The 21,551-nt window shown below is 49.1% G+C and overlaps 1 protein-coding gene across 1 annotated transcript in view; it reads left to right on the top strand.

Moving 5' to 3' along the window:
* Itga11 (integrin subunit alpha 11) overlaps positions 1-21,551 on the top strand; it is a 103,156-nt gene that overhangs the window by 42,098 nt on the left and 39,507 nt on the right. Inside the window, exons 3-7 of the mRNA XM_028774532.1 lie at positions 9,210-9,310; positions 12,510-12,601; positions 13,426-13,540; positions 16,646-16,773; positions 18,727-18,875. Coding sequence (XP_028630365.1) covers positions 9,210-9,310; positions 12,510-12,601; positions 13,426-13,540; positions 16,646-16,773; positions 18,727-18,875 — 585 coding nt within the window. The remainder of the gene's footprint in view (positions 1-9,209; positions 9,311-12,509; positions 12,602-13,425; positions 13,541-16,645; positions 16,774-18,726; positions 18,876-21,551) is intronic.

The raw sequence follows: 21,551 nt of genomic DNA, 5'->3' as shown, positions 1-21,551 counted from the left end.
TGGGGCTTCAAAGCGTCTGCATTGATTAATATTGACAATGGCTTGTGTAATAGAAAGTTCCCCTGAGTATCTGCAGATGGACTACCAGTATGAAAGTGCAACAGTGTTTTACCGCCATGAAGAACTGGGCTGGACCGTATTCTGCATCCATACCAGATGCTCCCAGGAAGGCTGAGAGGCTGCTAACAAGGCGTTTGGCCTCAGCTGACACTGTTTCTTCCTACAGACCCACCCTCTCCACTGCCAATCTGCCTCCAGGGACAGCTCTCACCCTCTGTCCACGCCTTGGCAAACTGCTTAGCTACCAACTTCAGTGATGTGGTACTTCATCAGAAAGATTCAGGGAGGGGATGGGGGAGAAGGAGGAAGATCAGTTGGTAAAGTGCTTGCTATGCTTGCTATGCTTGAAGACCTGTGCTTAGCCCTTAGATCTGGGGCACTGTGATTCATGTTTGCAGTTTCAGTGCTAAGGATGCAGAGACAGATGGATGTCAGGGGTTCCCTGCCTAGCGAGACTAGCCTAATTGGCAAATCCCAGGTCCCAGTGAGAGACCCTGCCTCAGAAAACAGAGTGGATGACAACTGGAAGTTGACCTCTGGCTTCTGTGCACACAGGTGCGCGCGTGCACACACACACATGACATACACAACAAATACATGTGTGTGCATACACCCACACAGAGAGTGGGAGGAGCAGGAGAGGGGGGGAGCCCTAGGCTGTCAGAGAATATTACCAGGAGACTCGGACTCTCTGGATCCTGTTCCCTTCACCCTAGAACTCCTCACTCCATAGGAAAGAACACGCCCAAGAAGGGTTTCGGTAAAGCCCAGATTCAGGGTCCAAGGTGTCATTGTGTACCATTGGGTACCCAAGGGTATCATTGATGTAAAGTGATCTGGAAAGGTGTCCATATGGAAAGCATCCACAGATGTGAAATGATCCTAGTTTTCCCATCCTCTTCGAATCTGCCTGGACAGTCTTTACAGGTGCAGCCTTCTAAAAAGTCTTGGTTCAAAAGGAAGCCAGGGTCTTTCTGGTCTTACTCGCCCCCATTCTGCCCATGCCCCAAATGTGAGGTATGAACTCTACTCAGTAAATTTGGACTCCCTTTGTAATGTAAACAGAATTAAATCATACTTTTTTTTTTTTTTTGGTTTTTCGAGACAGGGTTTCTCTGTATAGCCCAGGCTGTCCTGGAACTCACTCTGTAGACCAGGCTGGCCTTGAACTCAGAAATCCGCCTGCCTCTGCCTCCCAAGTGCTGGGATTAAAGGCGTGCGCCACCACCGCCTGGCTAAATCATACTTTTAAAAATAAATTAGTGCTGTTTCAGCTAGCTAAAGGAGTATGTGGGTGCAGAGTGAGATGCTCAATGGGCCCCATGCCTTACAACCTGAGTCCCATCCCTGGAACCCACATGATACAGGGTGGGAACTGACTTCCACAAGTCATCCTCTGGCCTCCACTTGCAAACTGTCTGTCAAGGCTGTTGGACAATTAAGCACATCATCTACAGGACGATAAAGACGGCAGAAGAAGCATATAAAGAAAACAGTACGTACCACAACTGTGGTTCAAGCTAAGACCGGGGGATCGTGAGTTCTAGGCCAGCCTGGCCTATATAATGATTCACTTCCAAAAAGAAAGATGAGTGCCAGTTAGTTCAAGGAGCAAAGAGGAGAAGGGGTGGAAGAAGAGAAGGAAGAAGAGGAGGAGGAGGAGGAAGAAGAGGAGGAGGAAGAGGAGGAAGAGGAGGAGGAGGAGGCAGGTTGGGACAGGTGGCAGGGAAGATGACCCTGAAGAAGACCCTAAATGATCAGCAAGAGAGCAGGAGGCCATCAGCTATGCTGTACTAGTGAGCCTCAGAGGCCAGGGCAGAGGAAGGAGGGGAGCAGGGACTCAGACCTTAGCACCCAGGGGAGCCATAGACTCTGCTATCCCATGTAAGGATCCCACAGATTCAAGGTCACATTAATATCCCCAGAAAGCTTGGGAATCAGGGACTGGGCCCCATCTCCAGTACCTGACCCTATAATTGTCTGGGCTTGGACCCAAGACACTTCATGTCCATAGGTCCTCTGAGGGGACTCATCCTTCCGTGGGACTGGGACCCAGTTTGTCAATCACTACTGAGAGGTCACTGCCTGCTGGCCGGCCCATCCCTTCTTTCATACCAGAGACCTCTTGAAGGCGCCTGTGATTGGTGCATCAGTGGGAGCCTAGTCAATGCTGCCAGTGCACAGACTGCTAGTCACAGGGAACGAGGTTTGTAAAGTCCTCAGAACATCCTCGACACTCTGCTATTCCTATTACAATTTTATTTTGTGTTGTGTGTGTGTGGGGGGGGTCAGAGGGCAACCTACCAGAATGGGTTCTCTCCTTTTGACATCGTGGGGTCCCAGAATTGAACTAAGAATGTCAAGATTGGAAGCAGGAACCCTTACCCACAGAGCCATCTTGCTGAGAAGGCGGGGTGGGGGGTGTTGAATTGTGTGATTGTGGAGGCTAGCCATTTCTAAGACCTACGGGGAGAATGGGCAAACCAGAGACCAGCTGAGCATTCCAATCTAGAGATTGGCAAACGTGAGCGCCAAAGAAAGCTGATATTTTTGCTCACATCTGAGGACAAGGGAATCTGGTGCCCAAGTTCAAAGGATATCTAGCAGGAAGATTCTGTCAGTTGAGGCAGATCTTCACACTGATCAGGCCGTCACCAGATTGAACAAGGCCCACCAGCGTCATAGCGGACAGTCTGCCCTGCTCAGTCGACTGATTTCATTGCTTCTCTGTTGAGAGTAATATTTAAAAACGGCGATCTGATTTGTTCTTAAGTGGCCTCCATGTTCCCGACTAGACTCGACCAGACTCAACCAGAGGCCAAGGGCAGCGCCGTGTTCCCGCACCAGCCCTGGCACCCACGAGACGCCACGAGACACTGTCTCCACAAAGCTCCACTGAACCCCAGATAATACTTGCCATGTCTGTAGTCCTCCCCTTCCTCTCCTTCTCTCTCTTCGCCCCTCCCAGATTAGCTCCTCCCCCTTCAGTTCCACTGCAAACGTTGCAGCAGCAGGAAACCATCTTGCTACACTTCCCAGGTGCAGAACACCCTCCCAAAACACCTGGATAGTATTTGACCAAATATCTGAGCTACCTGTGGCAACCACACTGACACATGACATTAACTCTTACAGTGAGTGTGTTAGCTTAAGAGCTACACAGAGGATTCTGATCTCTCAGGAGAGTTTTATGGGAGTCAGGGAGGGTAAGGGAAGTGTTGGCAAAGAGTTCATTTTCCCAGCTGCTAGGAGGCCAGGCTTTGCCAGGTGTCTGGGCCAAGGTGGGCACAAACCCCTGCTGCTCACCCCAGTTCTGGCAGCCCAGGGTAGGCTCTCTCTGTACACACACACACACACACACACACACACACACACACACAGAGCCCTGCAGCCCTGAGCTCCCATGCCTCAGGCTCTCTGTCTCCTGTGCTCGGCACTTCCCCCACTCCATCTTGAACACATTAGCCACTAGGCTCACACTGGCTGGAGGAGATTACATTTTCCATGAGAGAGAGAGAGAAACTCCCTGAAGGAAGACTCCCTTTCATTCTCTAAATTGGTGAGCTCACACACATCGTGCTGATGTCAGGAGAAAGTGGAGGCAAGACAGAAAACGGGGGCGACAGATGGCCAAGGGTGGTTTTGGGGTCTGAGGCAGTAGAGAAAGGACCAAATGATAACAGGATGGATTCAGAGAGGAGAGAGCCCAGGTCACCTTGGAGAAATGAGTCCATTGGCTTTACAGAGGGGAGCCCAGCCCACACTGTGAGCTTCTAAAGTCTTCGTAGTGGGGAAGAACCACTGACCTTGCAGTCCTGGCTCTGAACTGGCCCCTAGACAGGCTTCCAATGTGGACAAACTGATTCTGTAACCAAAACCATGTGTCCGTCCACCGTGTACAAGTGACTCATTAAAATTGACTGGATCCTCGCTGATCATTGAGGTTCCTGGGATACAAAGGGGAAACATTACAGAGAGGTCCTACCAATGGCCAGGAGAGGAACAGAGCCTACAGTCTGCCCTTCTTAAGCAATCCCTACCAGCCTCTAGACTCGGGATCTCCGGCAGAGGCTGGCTCCTCTATTGGAATTTCTCTTCTGTTTTCCTGGACACCCAATAGGCACTAGTGCTCACAAGCTCTGGCTTCCACCATCTGTGTGGGAACCGAGCTGCTCACACCTGCCTTGGCAGACACAGGCAATAAAAGATGTGGCTGGATTTAGAGCACTGCCCTGCCTGGCAGCTTTTTACTGTCCTCAACTTGGCACAGAGGGTAGAAGCCCAGAGGCAGGACACTGAGCCCTAACATAACTTTGTCTCCTCCTGTCCTCTCTGGCATGCAGTCCATCCTTGCTCTGGATTCTGGATTCCTCTTCCAAGGCTGTCAGGAAAGTTTTTTCCAGCTTTTGTAGTCTCAGTACCCATTACCAGGTACGCAGAAACATCTGGAATTTGGGGTTCCCTCTCAAGGAGGGACATACATAAAACAGAAGAGTTTCTGTTCTCCTGAGACTAGCTGGGGGATAGTTCCAGGCATTCGGTTGAACAGAAGAGGGCAGGTGAGATGACTCTGTAGGTAAGAGTGCTTGTCACAAAATCTGACCACCTGAGGTCGATCACTGGGACCCACCAGATAAAGGGAGAAAAGCAACTCCTGCAAGCTGTCCTCTGACTTCCACACATGTACCGTGGTATGTGTACACATACACACACACACACACACACACGGGATGTAATTTAAAAAAGAAAGAGAGAGAGAGAGAGAGAGAGAGAGAGAGAGAGAGAGAGAGAGAGGAAGGAAGAACACGATCTTAATGGTCTGTTTGCCACCTGAGGAGGAACAGAAATCTGATCTTCATTGCCATGTGTCTCCTAGCACATTAGTATGGTGGGGGTGTGCACACATGCATGTCTGCAGGTGTGTGTGTGTGTCTCCTAGCACATTAGTATGCTGTGTGCACACATGCATGTCTGCAGGTGTGATCTATGTGGAAGCTTTTGTTCCTCTGCCATTATCCATCTTGTTTTCTTGAAGGCAGGGTCTCTCACTGGTCTAAAGCTAGCCTGGGCTGAGCAGTGAATCCCAGGGATCTATCCACCTGTCTCTGCCTCCCAAGTACTGGAGTTACAAACACACACACCACCATGCGTTTCTTTTTGACAGCGTAGGGGGAGGGGAGGGTAATCTAAGAACCTCCATCAGGTTTCCTGCTTTCAAGGCAAGCGCTCTTGACAATAAGCTACAGCCACAGCCTGAGCTAAATGACGTCAGGATGCGTCCTGCAGTCTTGCAGGACAGGCTATGAGGTGGGATGCCAGAGGGGAAGCTTATGGGCCAGGCGTGTGTACAGTGTATACACACACATAGACACAGACACACACAGACACACAGACACACACACAGACACACACACACACACACACACACACACACACACCACCTCTAACCTATGCCCTGCTGGGAGCCCAAACTGTCCACAGGTGGACTTCTCCATAGCATCCTCCCCCAGCACAACCCTCCTTATAGGGTGGCCACAGAGGAAGGCCTACATCTACAATGCTGGCTGCCAGCCAAAGCACCCCACCATCACCCCGCTAGGAAGAATGTTGGGAGCCCGCAGCTAGTGACGCACAGCCCTCAGCCATGGAAGGCCCGTGCTTGCCGCAACCTTTTGGTTTCCCATACTGACTGATGCCCATACCAGAAGATATTGAGTATCTAGTACAGACAGCCCCTCGGGCTCCGAGCCTGCATATGGCCGTATAAAGCAGAGGCCACAGTGGGTGGTGGGGCTGCCAGACCCCAGGAGCAATTTGGCTGCTCTTGGTGATGACGTGACCCTTTTCTCAAGCTTCACCAGTTAGCCCCTCAAAGCAAGCCTGAATCATTCCCTCCAAACCTCAAACCCGCCAGGCACACGTCATGCCCAGACTCCAGAGGGAGAGGAGGTAGCCCTGTCTCCCTCTTTGGCAAGACATGTGGGGCAGCACAGGGGAAGCTGTCCCATGAGCCCTCTAGTCCCAACCTTGCCACAAACCTTGCCCAGTCAGCTTCCCTCTCAGAGCATCTCATTTCTGCGTCTGTATTGTGGGGACAGTAAACCCCGCCCTGATCCCCAGAATGTGCCGAGAACTCCCAGAGAAATGAGGTCTGGGGAGAATGGAGATAGGACATAGGGATATTCTTGTTCTTTGAGAAGCACTAGCCAGTCTTGCTACAGATTTGGCCATGAGGACTTAGTGAATTTAGTGGCATGTTGCCCAGTCTTCCCCACTGCCAGGACCCATGCCTAGCTGCAAGTGGCCACCAGTCTTTATGCATAGCTAACCCACGTACGGTTCCCCCTTTCTATGTCTTGTGTGTTTTAGCATTGGTGAGATGGTGAGAGGCTGACAGAGAGCCAGTGCTTAGCCCCATTTTGTAGCCAGGAAAACTGAGGTTTGATTGGTTGAATTTCTCCAGACCATGCAGCAAGGTCTGGGATTCTCAACTAAGTTCTCCTACTACCAAGACCCTCCAAGTAGCCCTGGACCTCAGTGTTCCACTTAGAAGTACAGTGAGGCCAGGCGGTGGTGGTGCATGCCTTTAATCCCAGCACTTGGGAGGCAGAAGCAGGCGGATTTCTGAGTTCGAGAGTTCGAGGCTAGCCTGGTCTACAGAGTGAGTTCCATGACAGCCAGGGCTACACAGAGAAACCCTGTCTCGAAAAACCAAACCAAAAAGAAGAAGAAGAAGAAGAAGAAGAAGAAGAAGAAGAAGAAGAGGAGGAGGAGGAGGAGGAGGAGGAGGAGGAGGAGGAGGAGGAGGAGGAGGAGGAGGAGGAGGAGGAGGAGTGAGGAGCCTACCCAGGGCATGCTGGGAGTGAGTTTTAGACAACAATGTGGACATGGCTGTACCAGAAGACAGCAGTGTTTGTCCTAATCTGGATCATGCTATGGTGGGTCCTCCTTAAAATTTCAGCATTCAATCTAAAAAGCCCTTCCTCCTTCCCCTCTCTGAAAGAATGGGGCAGTATTGCCTATCCAATCTGTCCCAGAATTAAGTAGCCAAAGTTGTCTAGACAAACAGATTTTATAGGCCCAATTAACCCCTGCCAGTCAGACACAGGCACACCTAATAAGGGGCTATATTTAGAGGCTGTCATTATCTGGCTCCCTGGGGAGAAACCTCAACTCTTATTTCATAGACATTTCCTTTCTAACAAAGTTCTTTCAAGCCCCAATTCAGCCTGGCAACTTTTCCTGACAGCCCAGAGGTGGAACTCCCGGCCACGGAACTGCTGTCCGGAGCAGAAGCAGCGTGGTGGGCAGCTGCTGTAAGAGTTGGGTCAGGAGAGCTTCTGACTCCTTAATCCCATTCCTGTGTGTTCTACAGCTCTCAGGGTCTGTCAGCTTCACTGTGGTGAGCTAGGGTACCCATCCCATGACAACACACTGCCTCTAAAAAGGGATAGTGTGTGTACATGTATGTGTGTGTGTGTGTCTGTGTGTGTGTCTGTGTGTGTGTGTCTGTGTGTATGTCTGTATATTTGTGTGTGTATCTGTGTATATGTCTGTGTGTCTCTGTGTCTGTGTGTCTGTGTATATATCTGCGTGTCTGTGTGTGTATGTGTGTGTCTGTATGTGTTTCTGTCTGTGTGTGTGTGTGTGTGTGTCTGTGTGTATGTGTCTTTGTGTCTGTGTCTGTGTGTGTGTGTGTACACACCTATGTATGGATACTTGAGCCCTCGTGCACATGTGTAGAAGCCAGAGATTATCCCCAGTGCTTTTCCTAGGCACCATCTACATTGTGCTTTGGAGGCAGTCTCTCGCTGGCCTGGAACTTGCCAGCTAGGCTAGACTGCCTGGCCACTGAGCCCCGGAGATCCACTCATCTCCACCCCATTGCCCCAGTGCTAAGATTACAATCATATAGTGCCATTTCTGACTTTTTTGTGTAGGTACTAGGACTCGAACCCAGGTCCTCACACTTGTACTTTACCGAACGAGCTATCTCCTCAGCTTAGAGGCCACCATTCTTAGCTCACTATTAGCTTAAGCCTTTGAGCAGAGTGTGGTACAGATGCCCAAGGCCCCAAGAGCTTCAGTTGTACCAGAATGCCACACACTGACAGGTGAGCAGTTGGCCATCTAGGCTTCATCTCAGGTAACAGGTTCCTGTGGCCTCCTGGGATAATACTGCCACCTGGAGGTTGGGATGAGGCATAAATGCCAGGGGTGCTTGTCTAGAGCCCCTCAGAGCCAACATGTCAGTGTCACTCACCAAGCACAGGGAGTGCTATTCTAACAGCTTGCATGTATATGTCCCCACGGTACAAGCTTTCCCTCTCTGCCTGGTGTGTGGCTCATTCCCTGGGAATGTGTGTTTGTGAGCAAGGGGTGCTCTTCCTTTATTGGAATTGAGGGCAGGGGGTGATGGCTGCAGGGACTCATAAACAAGGTGGCTTAAATGGCTGGAACAGGTCTCCCGCAGATGCAGAGGCCAAGACTAAAGCAGCCTTCAGTCTGCCTCCCGTCTCACTCTGGGGCAGAATCTTTATTGATTCTTCTAGATGCTAGGGGTACACTGGTGTCCCCCAGCTTGTAGCTACAGTGTCTTTGATGGCCTAGTCTCCTCTTCTCATTCTCTCCTCTGTGCATGTCTCCTATAGCACCTTCCCTGGTCATTCAAGATTATGTCAAGCTAGAGCCTTGCTCTATTTCCATCTACAAAGGGCCTTCTACCATAGAACATAAGACACAGGCACAGGTGGGCAGATTCCCTGGCTCCTTCTTCCATCCGGCTGCTATGTCCACCTGACACAGATATAGTGACCCTTGAACAACACGCGTCACCTACCCTGAGTAAGCCAAAGGATTTCCGATGAGATGGAATGAGGCTCCCATGGCTCCTCTGCCCTACAGCCAACCATCGCTCGCTCCCTCTGCTCCTTCCCTCCCATGGCAGTGACACTGCAGGTCTTCAGCTCTATATACCCAGACCTGGCACAAAGTCCTCCCAACTTGCTACTGAAAGCCCAGCTTCCCTGAACAGGGAAGTCCTCCATCCCTTCCCATCTTCCTCTCCACCTCCCCTACCCCCAAGAGGCCAGCCTCCAGGGATAGGAATGCCACCCCAACCACTTGACTCCTCTTCTTTCTCTTCACAGGTTGGTTGTAGGTGCCCCACTGGAAACCAATGGCCATCAGAAGACAGGAGATGTATACAAGTGTCCGGTAACCCAGGGCAACTGTACCAAGCTCAACCTGGGTAAGCCGCCACTGGCCTCTTCTTAACTCAGGTACAGAGCAGGGTCTGGCACACTCCCATGTTCATAGTCACGTGATTCACCTCAGCCTATGTTACATACAGAGCAGACCCTGATGAGTGTCTACATTTGCAGTCACCTGCCTCTTCCCTGCTGTCCAACGAGGTGCATCACTATGCTCACACTGCAAGCAAAGAAGCTAGTACTTGCCTTACAAGCTTGAAGACCCAAGTTCAAACTCTTTTTTTTTTAAATGCAAAGATCTTTTTTTATTAAACATTTATTTTATGTATATGAGTACACTGTTGCTGTCTTCAGACACACCAGAAGAGGGTGTCAGATCCCATTACAAAGATGGTTGTAAGCCACCATGTGGTTGCTGGGAATTGAACTCAGGACCTCTTAAGAGCAGTCAGTGCTCTTAACCACTGAGCCATCTCTCCAGCCCGCCAAGTTCAAACTCTTAAAATCCACATTTGAAAAAAAAAAATTCCAGACATGGGACTACACATTTGTAATCCGGGTGATAGGGAGGTTGAGATGGGCCTATCATTGGGGCTCTGTAGTTGCCAGCCTAGCAAACATGACCAGTCCAGGCCGCTGAGAGAAAGATAGGCAACAGGAAGACACCCAAGGTTGTCCTCTGACACCTACATACACTCATACATAAAGAAAGAGGGAGACAGAGACAGAAGCAGGGTGGGCCTGAGGCCTGAGAGATGAGGCATCCCTCCCTCACAGCTTGTTGCTTCTCAGACGCTAACCCCAACTTAATGCCAGGCCTCCAGTGTCCCACCCTGTACATCTTCCTAACCCACCCACTGCCCATGTGCTCGGGACTTTTCTGTGTCCTTGGAACAAGTGTGTTCGTGTTTCTGATCTTGAAACAGGAGCACTGGCAGCCAGACCTGTGTATGGTCGGCAGCGTCCACGGGGACTAAGCAGGAGCACACCCTCCTAGGCAACACTGCCCATCCAGTTCCCACCACACAAGAGTGAGACTGGACCATCCAACAGATGAGGAGGTGACAGCAGAAGGAAGCAAGGGGACATGTCCAGGACAGCCCAGCTAGTGAGCAGTGTGCTAGAATCTCAAGCCACTCTGCTTGCCTGCCCTACTACCACTGCAGTGCTGGGCCCACATGAAATGTTTTCCTCATGGAAACACTATCCAGCCTGTGCTAGAACACAGACCAAGGGAGATGCTGGACGGACACACACACACAGAGAGAGAGAGAGAGAGAGAGAGAGAGAGAGAGAGAGAGAGAGAGAGAGAGAGAGAGAGAGAGAGAAACACTCCACCCTACTAAAGGGCAGAGAGATTGTGATTTGTCTTGGCCAACAAAAGGGAGGGAAATTCTACATGAGCCACAAAGCCGTAATTCTCAGGCGTTTCCTGGAAGATTGGCCTTCCCAGACCTTTTTGTCCTCCTCCAGCAAGGTCCCTTGCCCTAAAACCTTACCTGAGAATCCAAAGAGGAGGGACTCAGTAGGGCAGCCAGCCCATAAGGGGAGACGGCTGTAGTTCTAGATATAGACATGGAGGGAAGGCCATTGTCCAAGAGAAATCGCAAAGACGTTGCATTCCCAGGGTCACCAATGTCTGTCACATGATGCCAGTGGTTCCCACAAACCACATGGGTGAAGAATCCAACCCCCCAGCATTGCTGGGGCCTAAGCTTCAGTGAGACCACAGGGGAAAGGAGTCTGGCTGGTGACTCAAGTCCTCCCTTCAGCCCCTGTCTTAGGCACAAGCTACCAGAACAGACCCAGGAAAGCCTCTCCTTCCATATTTACAGCTGTGTGTCCTTGAGAAGCTTCTCTCTGTCTCTGAGCCTCAGATTTTTGACTTGATGACTCCCTAAGACCCATTCTAGATCTGATCTGCATCCTTACAGGGCACTGGGTAGCTGCCTGGGAATGTGGCTCCGTTTGCAGAGTGCTTGACTAGTGTGCAAGCGCCTGGTTTTCATCTCCAGCAGCTAAGAACTGAGGGGTACATCCGTAATTCTAGCACTTGTGAGATAAAGGTAGAAGAAGTGCAAGGCCAGCCTTGGCTACACAATGATTTCTGGGCTAGCCTGGGCAACATGAGACCATATCAAAACAACAACAAACAAACAAACAAAAAACAAATAAACAACAATAAAACACACCACCTGAGAGAAGCAGAAAGAAAGAAAAGACCTAACAGCTGCCCTGCCTCCGCCCTCACTCCAGTCTGTCATTGCAGCATAGCTGTCATGGTCACCTGTTGTTCTGGTCCTGGCCTGCTCCCAGCCTTGGAAACAAGGCCACTCTTCAAACTGCAGTACCCAGCACAGCACAGCACAGCACAATGTAGACTCTCTTGGATTATAAAATCCCAAAACCCACCGCAGGGGACACAAGTCTCCCTACAGCAGCTTAGGACTGTCACATTCCTGCCTCTCCACTCCTTGTCTCCTAATACTTGTGCACACACACCTACACACATACACATGTACGTACATGCACATATACATACACTCACACATACAGAAGTACACACACGCACGCACATAAACACAAGTACACGAGCACATACACACACACACACACATGCACATACACACACATGTACATGTACATACACACACACACACATTCATGTACACATGTGCATGAACACATACTTTGCTTCTGGGGAACCCAAGCTCTTTTCCATCCCTTCAGTGTCCTTAAAAGAGGACCTATGTCATTGTCCCCACCACAGCTGTGAGGACGCCAGCTGCATAGGGTGGCTCCCTGTGAGGAATCCTTAGCACATGTCAAGTGAGCAGGTGTTTAGAGAAGGGGTGTTGGATGACTGAACCTCAGATGGTAAGTGTTGCTGAGAGGGATAGGTGGGTACCCTGGGTGGGTAAGTCCTTGCACAGAGAAAGCCACCTCTGTGGATGTCATGGTATATCTAGGGTACAGTCAGCTGGGTAGAAAAGGCAGAGCTCTGGATGAGGAGGTGAAGGCTGTACTATGGGTTCGTTGTGTGACCATGTGAGGTTTCTCGGACTGTGTGGGCTTTCCTCACAGCTTTCTGTGAGGAGCGTATCAGGGCACATCTCAGGAAGATCTGTGCTGCCCTCCAGGCGTGCGATGGTCTCACCTCAAGTGACTCGCTGCAGCACACTCTGAGCAGAAGACAAACCAAAGGGGGTGTGACTGAACACCTTGCCTCTGTTCCAGGCAGGGTCACTCTGTCCAATGTGTCTGAGAGGAAGGACAACATGCGCCTTGGCCTGAGCCTTGCCACCAACCCCAAGGACAACAGCTTCCTGGTAAGAACACCAACTCCACTGTGGCCCCCAGCCTTACTTCCTGCACAGCCCCACTGCACAGGGTGTGGAGCCTGACCACACATCCCCACACACGTGCTTCTGTGCACCCACTGCATGGCTGTCTCTTCCACCCTCCCCATGGTCCATCCCTATGGACCAACAGGGGCAGGTCCTGATGGGTGTGGATCTTCCTGTTGGCTGGGCCCTTTGCTTCAGTGGATAGTCCAGAAAGGTAAAAAGGATTGATTCTTTTTGTGTTTGTACATGGGGAGTAGCTTGGGAGCTGGGTTCCTTTGCTTCCCAGGGAAACTCATCTTTGGTTCTTGGCCAAGGGCCTGACCCAGTGGTTTTGGCAGCAAATTCCACAGAGCAGAAGCATTCTTTTTTCTTCTTCTCCTAGTCAAAGTGTCATTGGGCCCCAAAGCCTGGAAATTTGCCCAGGGATAGCCTTTCCAGACAAGAGCCACCCTAGTGACTCTTGGAAGGTTCATTTCCTGCAGATGAAATGCTTCCTCAGGACTCTTGGAAGGTTCATTCCTTCAAGGCTTCCTCAGGTCCCACCCTGTATATGGGGTAGGCATATATAGAGAAAAAGAACCACCCAGACGACAGGATGGAGAACGGACAAGAATCCAGGTTCCACTGTTCTCCATTATACCTGAAGCCAAGGGCACTGCAGCAAGAGAGAGTTCAGTGAGACTCAGATCTCACATACTAGGAATGCCAGCACTCTGATAAAAAAAAGTCTGCCTTGGGTCTTGGAGGCCAATGCTCTACCCTGTCTGAAGCCCTGTGACTAGGCTCTATGCTGTGCTGTTTCACAGGCCTGCAGCCCTCTCTGGTCACATGAGTGTGGAAGTTCCTACTATACCACTGGCATGTGCTCACGAGTCAATTCCAACTTCAGATTCTCCAAGACGGTGGCCCCAGCACTTCAGAGTGAGTACTGTAAAGGCACGGGCTGTACTGAGGAAGTCCAGGGAGGAGGCTTAGGGCTCTGCTCACCACTGTCATGTACCTACAAAGCAGCATGTAGATTCTATGACTGCTTTAGTCCTCTGGATGATCTGAGAGGAATCATTTCTAGCTGGTCCCCTATAGGGTCCTCATCCCAGGCTGTCTTCCCCCACAGTGTGACAACTGATAAAAAATTACCTAAATTTATGAAAACCATCCTGGTATCTATGTAGGTTTCCTGTAGAATCTTGAACATGGGGGGAGGTTGCCAGGTCACCATGTACAATAGGCCAGGCTGGGGCATCATTCATTTAGACTATGGTTCCCTGACATCCTGCAATGGGGAAGTCCATGAGTGGAGAGGCAACAAGGACAGAAATAACCTGGGTGATGGTTACACCAAGTCAGCTCTCCTGGGCAGCTTTCCCAGAGCCTCGTGGACACAAATCCTCCCCAACCCTCGCAAGCAAACTTGGGGAGCTAGAAGCCCAGACTTCTTGGCTCTGAGCCTCACCATTTCCTCTGGGCTAAACACCCTCAGCAAGCAGCTGTCGCCTGCTTACGGAGAGCAAGGGGATTAGCACCTCTGTCTCAGGCAGCCTCCCCCAACACTGGCTGCCAGGGCAGAGAAAGGGCAAAACATCCATTTACACAATATCCCTAAAGGCAGCTACATGACATGAGAAAAGTCAAGGCATGTGGAGTCTCTCAGGGAGTGAAGCATCGCAGGACATCACAGCATCGCAGAAAATCATGTTCCTGACATTGCTGTCTGTAGCTGGCTGAGATGCTGTCTGCAAAAGCATCACTCTCCTAGAATTTGGCAAATGCCTATAGCAGGATACCCTTTGTATAGTTTCTAAGTAAGGCTGAGGCAATCAGCAAAATGCTGGTCTTGCGAACGAGAAGATCTGAGTTCCATCCCCAGCACCCACATCAGAAGCTGAGCTTGGTGACTTGTGACTGCAACCCCAGCACTGGAGAGGCAGAGATAGCCAGTCTAGCCAGATCTCAGAGCTCCAAGCTCAGTAAGAGACCTTGTCTCAAAACATACAGTGATTGAGGGAGACACCTATTGTTGACATACACCCATGCATGTACACACACACACACGCACATGTGCACACACACACAGACACAAGCAGACAGACACACACACATACACACATGCACACATACACACAGACACACACAGACAGACACACACACATATGCACACATACACACAGACACACATGCACACACACATGCACACATACACACACACAGGAGCACCAAAAGCCCACTGACCTATAAGCAGGTTCTTTCCAAGATATCTTTTTAATTTTTTATTTACTAGATTTATTGATTGCCTAAGTGATTTTTTTGTTTGTTTATTTGTTTTTTGGTTTGTTTGGTTTGGCTTTGGGTTTTTTGTTGTTGTTTTTTGTTTGTTTGTTTGTCTGTTTGGGTTTTTTTTTTTTGGCAGGGTCTTTACATACCTCTGGCTGTCTTAGAATCTACTATGAAGACCAGTCTGGTCTCAAACCTACGGAGATACACTTGCCTCTGCCTCGGGAACACTGGGATTAAAGATGTACACCACCACACCCAGCAAAATGTATTTATTTTTAGTCTATGTGTACAAATGCTTTGCCTGCAAGCAGGTATATGTACCACATGCATGCCTGGTGCCCACAGAGGCCAAAGAGGGCATGGGATTGGGATTACAGATAATACAACCCACTGTGTGGGTGCTGGGAACTGAACTCTACAACAGCATCAAGTACTATTCTTAACTGCTGAGCCATTTACCCAGCCCCCCCCCAAGCTATCTTTTTAAAAACAATGAAATTAAAAGAGAAAGCAAAATAACAAATCATCAAGCCCCATGTCTCAATGAGAGACATCTCAGGTTGACCTCTGCCCCCAGAGAGAGAGGTGGCGGGGGTGGGGAGTGGGGAGAGGAACTGGGCACAGCGCCACACATCTATAATCCCAGCATTAGGGAAGTAGGGGCAAGAGGATCAGGAGTTCAAGACTATCCTTAGCTAAAGAACGAGTTCTAGTACAGCCTAGGCAACATGAGACCCTGTCTTTTAAAAAGAGGGGGGATAAAAATAGGATCAGCTAAGACGTATTGAGCTCAACCCTTTAGTAGTAGCATCTTCTCATTAACCCTTAATGGCAACTGTTAGTCATTGTGCCACTTGTACAGCACAGGAAACCAAGAGCTGCCGAGTGACAGCCCTGAAGTCACACAGCCAGTAAGTGGCAAGGCCAGGACTCACAGGCTGATGCCAGAGTGCACATTCCCAGCCTTTCCTCCATGACTCCTCCATAAAAAATGAAACCCACTCATCCAGCTTGCTCGTGGAAGACACCACCTACCCAGGGAAATAAAGCGAATACCCCTAAGATCCTGTTCCAGCCCAGGCAGCAGTAATCAACCTTCAGTCTCTGGTGGGGAGCAGAGGGGTCAGGTTTGATCTCAGCTCTGTTCAGACAGCACACCGAGGAGTATTATGGAACCAGGACGTCCCAGCTGCCTTGCTCATATGGCTCAAATAAATGCCCAGCCTGAGGACAGCTCTCAATGGAGAGGACGATGGACGTCAGCAAACATTCTTCTCCGGTCTCTAAAAGATCACTCAGAATATGAGAGACTTGGGGCTGAGGACGTAGCTCAGCTGGTGAAGTGCTTGCCTTGCACTCGTGAGGCCTCAGCCTCCAGCACCCATGTAAAAGCTGGACATAGAGATGCATACTCAGGATCCCAGCACAGGGGAAGCCAAGAGAGGAGAGATGCCTAGGGGTTTCCTGCCAGCCCACCTAGATAACAATAATAAAATAAGAAGGGATGGTCTTCAGGCCCGAGGAGACACCCTGTAAAAAAAGAAAAAAGGTGGATAACTCCTGAGAAATTATACTTAAGGCTGACCTCTGACCTCATTATGTGTGTGTGTGTGCGCGCATGCGTGCGGACGCATGTGCGCATGCATGCATACACCAACAAATACACACAGAAGGTTTCTTTAAGTGAGCAGGAATGTTGGAGATTTATAGGTACTGGTTATTTAGTGGCCCTGACCGTATCCCTGCTTCCAGGATGTCAGACTTACATGGACATCGTCATTGTCTTGGATGGCTCTAACAGCATCTACCCCTGGGTGGAGGTCCAGCACTTCCTCATCAATATCCTGAAAAAGTTCTACATTGGCCCCGGCCAGATCCAGGTGAGTGTCTCCAGCGCTTACCTCTGCTGGGAAAGATCCTCTGAAACCCACAGCCTGAGTGACCTACAGCACCAGGAAGCATCTCCCTGCCAAAGGGTAGGAGCCGGCAAGGCCAGCCAGCACTGGGACCTGCCACCTCAGATGCCCGTTTCTGATGGACACACCAAGGGTGCCTTCGGGGGAGACGCCACTCATCAAGATGGCCAACTGGACAGTCATAAGTCAAGAAAGGGAGAAAAGGCATAGAAAGTCTATGCAGAGAAGCTGGGGAGACTCAGGCACACGGACCCTGGGGAGACACAGGCACATGGAGAAGTGACTTGAAATAGACCCTAGCTGCCAGCCCATCTGTGAAACATGGTTGGATAGGGTTATGTTATTTTCCAGTATTTTGGCTGGACAAAGACCAAGGGACAGAAGTGTCAATGTAGCAGGTGTCAACTCGAAGAATTCTTTCTATTCCCAAGAAGTGACCCAATTTCCAGAAAGAATCCATGAAAAAAATGCCAGGTGTGGCAGTGTGTGTTTCTAATCTCAGTGCTGGGAGGTAGAGCCCAATCAGTCTGACCTAATTGGCAAGCACCAGCTCAGTGACAGACCCTGTCGCAAAAGAGGTGGATGGCATTCCTGAGGATAACACCTGAGAGTTTCCTCCAGCCTCTCCAATATCACACACACACACACACACACACACACATACACACACACATATATACTCCACACATATATACCACATACACACACACACAGGGAGAGAGAGACAGAGACAGACAGAGATTTTTTTTTTTAAAAGAAACTTTCTAACATGTAGGGCTGTTAAAGGGAGCAAACTCCTGCAGTGGCAAGCCCCCTCCCACCCGAAGAACATCTTTTGGTGCACTTCGAGAAATATCCAGCATTCAAAGGGTTATTGGACCCAGTAAACTTGTGAACCCTCCCAACAGTAATGCAGTATCTCCGAGTCCCCGATACCAGTTTCTATGGCTCAGTGTTTATTCTGAAGCCAATAGTACTGTAGCATTAGCCACTCTGAAATGCCAGGCCTCTCTGGTCCAAGTCTCAGGAACTCCACCCTTTGGAGGTTAAATGAGTCCTTCACAGGGTCGCAGATCAGATATCCTGCATATCAGATCTTGACATCATCATTCACAACAGTAGCAAAATCACAGTTACAAAGTAGCAATGAAAAGACTTCCCAACAGTCGGAAAATCACAGTTACAAAGTAGCAATGAAAAGAATTTCATGGTTGGGGTCACCACAACATGAGGAACTGTATTATGGGGGTCACAGTATTAGGAAGGTTGAGAACCACTGCTAAAGAGTTTAGTCAACAGCTCTGAGGTCCTCCCCGCACAGTGCCCCTGATACATTCTAGGGAGTGGGGACATGGATCAGGGTTGGAGTGAGGCTAGGAATACATGCATGTGTTCATGTGGATACAATACACGGATGTTAGATAGAGGTTACATCCACAGAGAAGAAGGAGGAGGGGTGAGGGGATAGGGGGTTCCTGGGTGGGTGGGGGATGGGGTAAGGAGACAACATATGAAATGTAAATAAAACATCCAATAAAAAAATACACGGATGCATGCAAACATATGCACACGTGTATATGAGTGTGTGTAGAGGCCAGAAGTTGATGTCGGCTGTCTTCCTTGGTTGTTCTCTCATTTTTTGAGGTTTCGTCTATCACTGAACCTGGAGTTCACTGGCTCGGCTAGGCTGACTGGCCAGAGAGTTCTAGGGATCCACCAGCTGGGTCAGCACCACACCTAGCACCCTAACAGCCCTTTCATCACCAGGCCCCCTTTGCAGTGTGCCCCGGGTTTGTCCCATCAAGGCATTCCCAGAACAGCCACGGGAAGGGTAGAAAGAGTGACTCCTCACAGAGGAATGCTGACGGGTGGAGGTCTGAGCTTCAGGGTGCTGCTGCCCTCTGCTCTGATTTGCAGGTCGGAATAGTTCAGTACGGAGAAGATGCGGTCCATGAGTTCCACCTTAACGACTACAGGTCTGTAAAAGACGTGGTGGAAGCCGCCAGCCACATTGAGCAGAGAGGAGGGACAGAGACCCGCACAGCATTTGGCATTGAATTTGCACGGTAAAATAAATAAATAAATAAAAGTATGCATGTGCGTGCACATGGGAGTATGCATGCGTGTGCGTGTGCGTGTGTGTGTAAATCTCAGATATTGTTGTTTTGGCTATCCAAACCGAGACTTGTCAGTTCTTCAAAATTCCAATGGTAGGCTGGGCTCAGTTGCTTGGTTCTCTTTTGAGTTTTCTCACCTGGTTATGATCTGACTGCTGTCACCTGAAAGGTCATCTAGGATAAACATACAATACAGGACATTTATGTCACCATCAACAAGAGCACAGCAGCAACTGGTGATCCCGTGGAGTAGCACTATTAGGAGGTGTGGCCTTGTAGGAGGGATGTGGCCTTGTTGGAGTGGGTGTGGCCTTGTTGGAGTGGGCGTGGCCTTGTTGGCAGAAAGGGCAGTGAGACTCTCCTCCTAACCACGTGGGCAGTCTTCTCCTAGCAGGCTTCAGATGAAGTTGTAGAACTCTCAGCTCCTCCTGCACCATGCCTGCCTGGATGCTGCCATGCTCCCACCTTGATAATAATGGACTGAACCTCTAAACCTGTAAGCCAGCACCAATTAAATTATAAAAGTTGCCTTGGTCATGGTGTCAGTTCATAGCAGTAAAACCCTAACTGAGACACCAATCATGGCCATGGTTTTCTGTATTCTTACAGTGGTCTCTCAGCTCTTGTCTCCTTGAAGGAGACAATGTGATCTAAGAGACATACCCAATTTGAACAGAAGTTTACTTAGTAAAGCAAAGCGAACACTCCAGAAAGAGGCTGGAATGAGCTGCCCCGATGCTGGAAACAGCCCTATAGGTTATGCTTTCTGGATACTTTTAAGTGTTTATAAATATTTGTGATGGATCACATCTTAGTCAGTGTTCTGCCGCTGTGAAGAGACACCGTGGCCACAGCATTTCTTATTAAGGACAACATTTAATTGGAGCTTGCTTACAGTTTCAGAGGTTCAGTCCAGTAACATCACAGTGTGGGAGCACGGAAGCATACAGGAAGACATGGTGCTGGAGAAGTAGTTGAGAGTTCTACATCTGGATCCACAGACTGTAGGAAGAGAAAGCCACTGAGGTTGGCCTGGATCGAAGTCCATTCTTAGTGACACACTTCCTCCAACAAGACTACACCTCTTAATCCTTTCAAATTGGGCCACTCCCTAAGCATTCAAATATATGAACCTATGAGAGTCATTCTCATTCAAACACCCACAGACATATAGTGGGGAAATTAATGTATTTGACTAGGTTGGTCATTGAGATAAATACTGGTATTAGGAGAATAAAAATTATTAGAATTGAGGATGATATGATGTTTATTACTTTTATTTGGGTTTGCACCAAGGCTTTTGGTTCCTAAGACCAACGGATTACTCTTATCCGATAAAAGTAAGAAAGCCATGTGTTTAGGCATGGTAGCATGAATTAGCAGCTCTTGCATTCTTTCTTGGTAAATAAGGAGGTTTATTTCCTATTGTCAGATTCACAGTCTAATGTTTTTTTTTAAACTATATTAACATATTGTTAGGCCTGTAATTAGTTTGGAGTTAATGGTTAATAGAATAAGTGGAATAATATGTAGGGCTATAAGTGTGAGCTCTCGTATATGTGACCAACCAGGATGCTGACCAACCAGCTGGCTGCAAGGAACATGGGTTGGATAGACAGCTCTGAGGCTCAGCACGTGCCCAGCACCTTCAGAATCAGCAATGAGCCCAGCATGTACAAAGGGGAGTGAACAATCACAGAGGTGCCAGGGGACCACCAAGAACCTGGTTTCCCTCCGTCAAGACCTACACCTTGGGATGAAAAGATAGCTCAGCAGTTAAGACCACTGGTTACTCTGACGGAAGACCTAGGCTTAGTTCCTAGAACCCACATGGTGGCTCAAAATAATCTGTAACTCCAGTTCCAGGGGATCTGATGCCCTCTTTTGACAACCTCAGACACCAGGCACACACATGGTGCACATACCTACATGCAGACAAACACACATAAATAAAAAATAAATTTTTTTTTGTTTTGTTTTTCGAGACAGGGTTTCTCTGTGGAGCCCTGACTGTCCTGGAACTCACTCTGTAGACCAGACTGGCCTCGAACTCAGAAATCCACCTGCCTCTGCCTCCCAAGTGCTGGAATTAAAGGCATGTGCCACAACCACCCGGCTAAATAAATAATTTTTAAAGAGAGAAGAAAGAAGGAAAGAAAGAAAGAGAGAGAGAGAGAGAGAGAAGGAAGGAAGGAAGGAAGGAAGGAAGGAAAGGAAGGAAGGAAGGAAGGAAAGAAAGAAAGAAAGAAAGAAAGAAAGAAAGAAAGAAAGAAAGAAAGAAAGAAAGAAAGGAGAGGAAAGGAAAAGAAAAGAAAGTTAGTTAGTTCTGGGCATTCCTTAAAAAGAGGTCACCAGTGCTGGTGCAGCAGAAAATGGGCTAAGTTTCCACAGCGTCTGCTCTCTAGAATTGCGGCACCAGCTGCAAGTATAAAATTCCTCTCGAAGAATTCATAATCTAATTTACAAAGGAGGAGATCCAAGTCCCTTTACACAACACAAAATCACAATTTAAAATCCCACTATGACAAGACTCAGAGAGGCGCACGCTAGTCACAATATGGAAACATGTTTCTGGATTTATCTTGGCTCTATACACATGGAAATGTTGCCCTGTGCCAGACTGTT

This window comes from Grammomys surdaster, unplaced genomic scaffold (genome assembly GCF_004785775.1).
Source record: "Grammomys surdaster isolate TR1022 unplaced genomic scaffold, NIH_TR_1.0 241, whole genome shotgun sequence".
NCBI lineage: Eukaryota > Metazoa > Chordata > Mammalia > Rodentia > Muridae > Grammomys > Grammomys surdaster.
The sequence above is the reverse complement of the archived record's forward strand: the minus strand, read 5'-3'. Positions and strand labels throughout refer to the sequence as shown.